The sequence below is a fragment of the Penaeus japonicus genome, unplaced genomic scaffold (genome assembly GCF_977035675.1).
Source record: "Penaeus japonicus unplaced genomic scaffold, GWHDUDI00000001_assembly GWHDUDI00000002, whole genome shotgun sequence".
In the NCBI taxonomy this organism is placed as follows: Eukaryota; Metazoa; Arthropoda; class Malacostraca; order Decapoda; family Penaeidae; genus Penaeus; species Penaeus japonicus.
The window spans coordinates 42069139-42076638 of NW_028234404.1; the positions used below are offsets into that span (position 1 = coordinate 42069139).

The window sequence follows — 7500 nt, forward strand, 5'->3', positions numbered from 1 at the left end:
CTTTTCCTCACCCTCTTACCCTCACTCTCACACTTGCCTTAGTATCCGTTTGTTTCCAAAAAAAAGATAATGATAATTCGCACAGAATATGAGACAATCAAAACCAAGTATGGATATGAATCATTTATCACTTTTTTTTCTTTTTCTTTTCCTGATGATAGGCTCTATTAAAACTCCCAAACGTCAAGATATCGTGGCTGGACCTGAGCTCCCTCTACTCCTTCGAACCTCTCAAGACTTGGCACCTGAACCGCCGATGGTTGATGGCCGATGGTAAGCTCTGAGGCTGGGTCGTGCCCGGAGGAAGGGGAACGAAGGGGAAAACAAAAAAAAAGGGGTAAAAGGTCGAAAGTAAGATTGTTTTAGTGAGAGAGAGATGGAACGTGTTTGCGTGTGTGTGTGTTTTGTGGGTGAGTGAGAGAGTCTGTGAGTGAGCCAGGGATTGAGTAAATGAGTGTGTCAGTGAGTGCGTGAGTGAATAAGTGAGTGAATGCGAGAGTGAGTGAGTGAGGGCGTGAGTGAATAAGTGAGTGAATGTTCGAGTGAGTGAGTGAGTGAGTTAGCGAGTAAGTGAGTGAGTGAGTGAGCGATTGATTGATTGAGTGAGTGAGTGAGAGTGCGAGGTGAGGTGAGTGAATGAATGAGTGAGTGAGTGAGTGCATGTGTGTATGCTAAGCGCTTTCCCCTCATTCCTTCCTTTACACTCAGCGCCAAATCCCTCCTTCCAGACCGCGTGAGTATCTTCGTGAGTGACTCGGCCCGCGTGGAGCTGTTGCGTCGCTTCGGAGGCACTTACCTCGACCTCGACGTCTTGGTGCTACGCCCTCTGCCCGCACACACCAACTACATCGGCCGCGTCGACCCCAATCAGCTAAACGGCGCCGTCATGAGCTTCCGTCCGCATCACCACTATGTCACTGTGAGTTCTGCTTCTTCTTTTTTGTGCTCTCTCTCTCTCTCTCTCTCTTTCTCTTTCTCTTTCTCTTTCTCTCTCTCTCTCTCTTTCTCTCTATCTATCTATCTCTCTCTCTCCCTCCCTCCCTCCCTCTCTCTCTCTGTCACTTTCTCTCTCTCTTCTCTTCTTTTTCTCTTCTATTCTCTTCTCTTCCCTTCTCTTCTCTTCTCTCTCTCTCTCTCTCTCTCTCTCTCTCTCTCTCTCTCTCTCTCTCTCTCTCTCTCTCTCTCTCTCTCTCTCTCTCTCTCTCTCTCTCTCTCTCTCTCTCTCTCCCTTCCCCCCCTCTCTCTCTCTCTTTCTACCTCCCCCCCTCTTCTCTCTTTCTCTCTACCTCCCCCTTCTTCTCTCTCTCTCTCTCTCTCTCTCTCTCTCTCTCTCTCTCTCTCTCTCTCTCTCTCTCTCTCTCATTCTCTTTCTCTCTTTCTCTCCTTCTCTTGTTTTTTTCCTTGCCAGTTATACCTATTTAGCTTTGTCTGCAGATCCCCTTAGTATATCCAATTACTGAAGCACACCCTCATGACAGCCACAAAAACCCTTTCCTCCCAAACAGAATGTCGTCAACACCCTTCCGAAGGTCCACGATCCCTTCCAGTGTTGCACCATCGGACCAGATCTCCTTACCAGGCAACTGCACAACCTCTGCCCCGAAAACTTCACCCTCCCGAAGTCCACGGATGTAAACGCCTTGGAGACGTGTACGGATGTGACGGTATACCCAAGCCCAGCATTCTACCCCATCTATTGGCTGCCGGGCGAGGAGCATATCCAGAGTGTGATCGTCATGGGGAAGGGCCTTGGAGACAAGTTCATGAAGGAATCAAAAGCATACACACTCCATCTATACAATTCTTTGTCGCGGAAGGATGTCATCTATTTGGGTGGAGATTCGATCTTGGAGACAATAGCTAAGACTTTTTGTCCCAACGTGTATGAGGTCTTGCTTACACGTCATATGCCGCTTTGAGTATGCGAGAGGGGATTTTAGTATGCGAATGATTCAATTATTGGGCTTCATATAGAGCAGTTCCTAGTATAGGTAGAAGAGTACTTCGTTCACTATTTCATATCATCTCCCGGTATGCTTGATTTATTGCACAGCCAATTCCAATCTTGACGGGAGGTTGGGAAGAATGATGGATGGATGTGAGTTTTACATGCGTCTGAATTTACTAATAAGCCACTTACTTGTACTATGTAAGCTGACAGATTAAAAGTCCAGTTTGGATAGGGAATTTAAGTATTTTTGTGTACCTCCCCATCTTTGTATACTACCATATGCTAAAGATTCAATTTTTACTCGCAAAGTCATGGTTTTATGGTCTCTGTTCTTTTTAATGAGGCCATTTTTAATTTCATCTAAAGCTAATGCCGCTGTTTGCATTCAGTGTGCATGTATGTTTTTTTTCTGGAACAAAAATTTTGAATCCATCTCCATTTCCACCAATCTTTTCATCAGTAAGACATGTTCCATATCTGAATGGCTTCCAAGTTAGTTTTGTTATCTTTTCTATTCCATATTTCTTCCTGGTGTCCATTACTTGGACTTCACATCCTGTACTATGTTTAAGCCACCTTGGTCCAGATGCCATGCTCCCCTTGAAGAAGTAAAGTAGTCATTCACCTTTCCTCCTTCCATACAAATTAAATATTAGTCAGCAATTACATTTAGAAACGTTTCTCTCAAAAAATAATAATGAAAAATGGGTACATATAAGAAACTGACCATCTAATAAATTTAGCAACAGAGCTTTAGAAGTGTATCTGAATTATTCTAGTCTTGTATTTTCTGACATTTTCTCTGTAAGTGTATCTAAATTGTTCTAGTCTTGCATTTTCTGATGGTGTACATACTCATGTCTCAAAAAAATTGTATAATCTTTACTTGTACCTACAGTAATATCTCTCCTTTCTGTTATTCTTTTGTTCTAAGACACCAATTACTCTTTAAACACCTCTCTTTCCTTCATATTTTCTTGTCATCTTCTATAATCACTTTACACTGCGTATCATTAAAATCAGCAAATCATAAACGTGAAGTTATTTTGCCTTGAAAATTTTTTATACGTGCTTTCATCACATGAATTCCGAGTATATATCATACTTCCTCAGAAACATATCCTCCCACTTCAGATCAAAACTTAATTTCATTATTTGAAAACCTTTCAAATGTTTGTATTTGCTAAGCCTTTCTCCCAGGTGAGAGCTTTCCTTGTATGCTTTACATTATCTGTTTAGAATACATTAACAAAATATTGTGCCAAAAATGCATTCTATATTTTTTATTGCCAGACTGGGTAATAAATGGTCAAATTACAAAGAAAAACCATCTTTACAATAAATAATTTTACCCACTATAGAATACATTTTATTTTATTTTATTTTACGTCACCTAACTAAATCAAGGATGCTGTAAAACAAGCCAAAAAAATAACTATTTATTTACAAAAGAAAAACAATAACCTTGATACTTCCTACACTTCATAATACAATTTCAACAACATAGTAAAAAAATGTTGTAGGTTACACAACAAACTAGTATCATTTTGAAATACATTCTAATCTCTGAGTTTTAAGTGAGCTTTTATCCAAAACAGAAAAGGCAAATGAAATCTTCATCTGACTTGCTTTATATTTAGGAGTAGCTGTCAGAGATGCAGACAGATTGTGAGTACTGTAATAGCTGCAGTTATACATTTAGCTAGGACTCTTCTGGTATCGTGGTGCTGATGCGTAAACCATGCATGTCTTGGATCTCCGATTTTAACGTCTGGAACAAAATAAAAAATGGGTGAATAAAAAAAACAAAAGCTAATGAAATTATTATTTAGGGGAAAATCCTTCAATCATGTAAGAGCTACAATTAACCCTATGATGACGGATGACAGCTTTTCAAAGTCATACTAAACCTCCTTTTTGGATGTATGTATTAACCCTTTGATGACGGTGCGTCACACCCGTGTGACACAGCTAAATGCCCGATGACGGGGCGACGCACCAGTGTGACGTTTCCGATGCAATATTGCATAGGCCCAGCATAGGGGGTTTCCACTTATCACTGGGCCCGTCAGGATAGGATTAAGAAAAAAAACAAAAAACTCTGCTTGCCAAAAATCAAGGACAACGTATAAAAACATCATCGCTGCACTTTTAATCTTAACTTAAGTGACCAATTTTGATATTAACCCTACTGTTGCAGTTCATACACTTTTATAATTTTCCTGTGCCATTGTGTTGAGAGAATTTACACAGACAATAGTAGTAATATGCATATTCTCCTCTAAATGTACTGTATATCTTACCTGGGTGATCAGTTTGTGCTGCTTTACTCGTGAAAGGCCTTTGAAGTCTGGGGCTTCCACCCATACTTCATACATTGCTCCACAACCACCTGTTTGGCCAAAAATACATTAAAGTGTGTACATTATAATGGTAAAGTTTGCAAGATAAACCTACTAATATTATAACAAGGCCTTTGATACTTAATTAAGCTCTTAATTGTAAATATAAATATTTTTTTATATATTTCTGTCCTAACAAGAACATATAAACTCTGAGAGTTTTACTTTATTCTTTTGTGAAATCATTTGTAAACAGCACAAAAAGTTTAAACAAACAGCACAATAGTTTGGGTGAAAATGTTGTTGTGAACATATCAACTTACCTGAGATGTCTCTAACTTCAACACCAGTAGCCTGCGGAAAACGTTGTTTCAGGATATCAGCTAGTCTAACTTCGCCTGCATTAGCTGCTGCATCACACATCCATCTTACAGCCGCCTGATGACAAACAGCAAATGATAATAATATGGAAATATTTCCCATAGACCCTTTTGACTAAATTGCATATCCTGTATATGTGATAAAAATAATGTAGAATATAATGTAGAAACTAGCAAAAAAAGACAATAACTGACAACTATTGATACAAAGCTTTATCAGTCTTAAATAAATATATATATAAAACAATTTTGTTTTTCTATGTACCACTTTCTGTCACTGATCATAGTACTAAAAAGGCTTCATTATATACAGCCAAACAATTGCATGAAAACCTTGAGCTGAAAACAATACAAATCAGAAATCTGGCCATCCTTGAGGTGAAAAAATAATAATAATAAATAAATAAATTTATATATATGCATAACTGGATATTATAATATACGACTGAAATCCCTACAGCAAGTGCTGCAAGTCACACCTGCCCTAAACAACAGCATATGCCATTTGTCTCATTTATCGGGTCAATGATGCAAAACCTGCAAATAGGATACTGCTACAAGCAAGTTCACACGTGCCAAGTAGGAAACCATTATCATGAGGAGTTGGATAACATAAATCTATTTTCTAAAAATTCTTAACAACTTGGTTTCAAGCAATAACATAAGTCTCTACACTTATAACATTAATATTAACCCACACAGGACGGGTGGTACAGCATGTGTACCGCGCATTCAAAAGCCGGCCATTCAATTGATTTAGGCCTAATAATTCAAACGCCCCGGCATTTGGACATTCTAGGCTAGAAATCCCCCGTCGGGAATGGGTTAATATATACATATACATGGAAAAACAACAAGGATAAGGTAATGATAAGCCAGACTTGTGGAGCAGATGCTCCGCCAGGATTTTATGCACTATGGCAAACCCGCTTGTATCAGTGAGTGCTGACTCATGAGAGTGTGCCTTCAAGTGTTGATTCAATCTAAGCTTGGTCCTTATTCACGAGCTTGGATGGGGCTCGATCTGCCAACCACAGGGATGTGAGGCTGGCATGCAACCACTGTACCACAAATTAATAATATTGTGTACATAAGTGCCTGCTAACTAGGTATGAATGAGGAAACTGTATTTTATATTTGCAACATTTATTACAATGTGACCTTTAGTTTCTTTAGGTAGAGAGGTATTAAAATATGAAACAAAACAAAGACTTCAATATAAGTTCAATCAAATTTGTTGTATTCCTTACCCTCCTCTTTCCTTTTAGTCTAAATATGGTGGTTCCCCTGTTCTTCATTTACACATATAAGTGGATGCAAATTTATGATATTATGATTGAATGATAACTATATTGAAGATATTACATGGAATCAATAGATCACTAAATGCTATGACATTTTTCTTCTATAAAGTTAAATACCTGAAAACTTATCATAAAATAAGAACCCTTATCATGCCAGAACATATTCTAGATACATTTTTATGTACCTAAAGCCACCAAAAACTTTTGCTACCCTATATCTTTGTAAATGTTCCCAAATCCAGCAATAGTGACTTATAACAAACAAACAAAAAAAAATTTCTGTGATATTCAAATAAATGTGAAATCTAATACTTTTAGTGATAGTTAGAATGCATCAGTTATATGAACTATGAATACAGAGGAAATTGGGGAGGGGATAGCAAAGAAAACATACTAAATAATAAGAGATAATTTTGAAATGTCATTAATTGGGTATGGCAGACCATTGGTATAAAAACAAAGCCTTCAGCCTCTTATAAGTGGATAACAAGCATTCCCTTTGATCAAAGGGTGTGTGTATATATATGCAAGCACCTATATAAATATGCTGCATAAAATATCAGCTAAAGGGAGCAGAAAAGAACCCAAGCATCTATATAAGTAATGATACAAATGACAGCTTGGATTACAGCTTGATATAGTCTGCCTAAACATTATTTTGTTAACCCTATGGCGACGATGTGTCACACTCATGTGACACAGCTAAATTCCCGATGCTAGGGCGTCATGCCAGTGTGACGTTTCCAATGCAATATTGCAATGGCCCTGCGTAGGGGTTTTCGTGTAACGCGTGCCTCATCGGTAAATGGTTAAGATTTTATTTATCAAAGATAAAGACAATAAACATTATCCTCATGGCGAAAGCTTTTCTTGCAATTGTATATATGCATGTATGTATGTATGTATGTATATCATATATATATATATATATACATATCTATCTATCTATATATAAATATATATATACACATACATATATACATATATACATATATACATATTTATATATATATATATATATATATATATATATATATATACATACATATTATATATATATATATAACCTATATATCTATACACACATACTTTACTTTGACCTCTCTTTCAGCAGACAGGCAGGTAGTCCCTGAATGGAGCAAAGGGAGACATAGGGATTTGATGACCTATAACTTTACTCTCCACTGATAGTATTGTGGTGGCAGATGCAATGAAACATCTCCGTGTTCACTAAGCTTGGTAAGACTAGGTTTACCATAGGTCTCACCTTAGTCAACGCAGCCTCCACACCTTTCAATATTATGTCAGATGCCAAAGAAATTCCACTACATGTAATCAACCATGATACAGCCTGTAGACTTCTCATGCAATTTATCATCATAAAAGGAACAAATCTAAGCTCTAGTTTTCCAGACTATGCGTGATGCAGGTTTGACAAACTAGGCCTCTACTAAGGCGAAGGAGGCTACAGCGATCACTTGGCACTGAACCAAATAATAGGTTGGAGTTTAGATTGTAGTACC

At 37.8% G+C, this 7500-nt stretch overlaps 2 protein-coding genes across 2 annotated transcripts in view; one reads left to right on the forward strand and one right to left on the reverse strand.

Moving 5' to 3' along the window:
- LOC122261650 (lactosylceramide 4-alpha-galactosyltransferase) overlaps window positions 1-4343 on the forward strand; it is a 6145-nt gene extending 1802 nt beyond the window's left edge. Inside the window, exons 3-5 of the mRNA XM_043029415.2 lie at window positions 162-273; window positions 729-919; window positions 1506-4343. Of these exons, the coding sequence (XP_042885349.2) occupies window positions 162-273; window positions 729-919; window positions 1506-1919 (717 nt within the window). The 3' untranslated portion in view covers window positions 1920-4343. The remainder of the gene's footprint in view (window positions 1-161; window positions 274-728; window positions 920-1505) is intronic.
- LOC122261651 (bolA-like protein 3) overlaps window positions 3378-7500 on the reverse strand; it is a 5009-nt gene continuing 886 nt past the window's right edge. The window contains exons 2-4 of the mRNA XM_043029416.2: window positions 4617-4731; window positions 4255-4343; window positions 3378-3722 (exon numbers count right to left, since the gene is read on the reverse strand). Coding sequence (XP_042885350.1) covers window positions 3654-3722; window positions 4255-4343; window positions 4617-4731 — 273 coding nt within the window. The 3' untranslated portion in view covers window positions 3378-3653. The remainder of the gene's footprint in view (window positions 3723-4254; window positions 4344-4616; window positions 4732-7500) is intronic.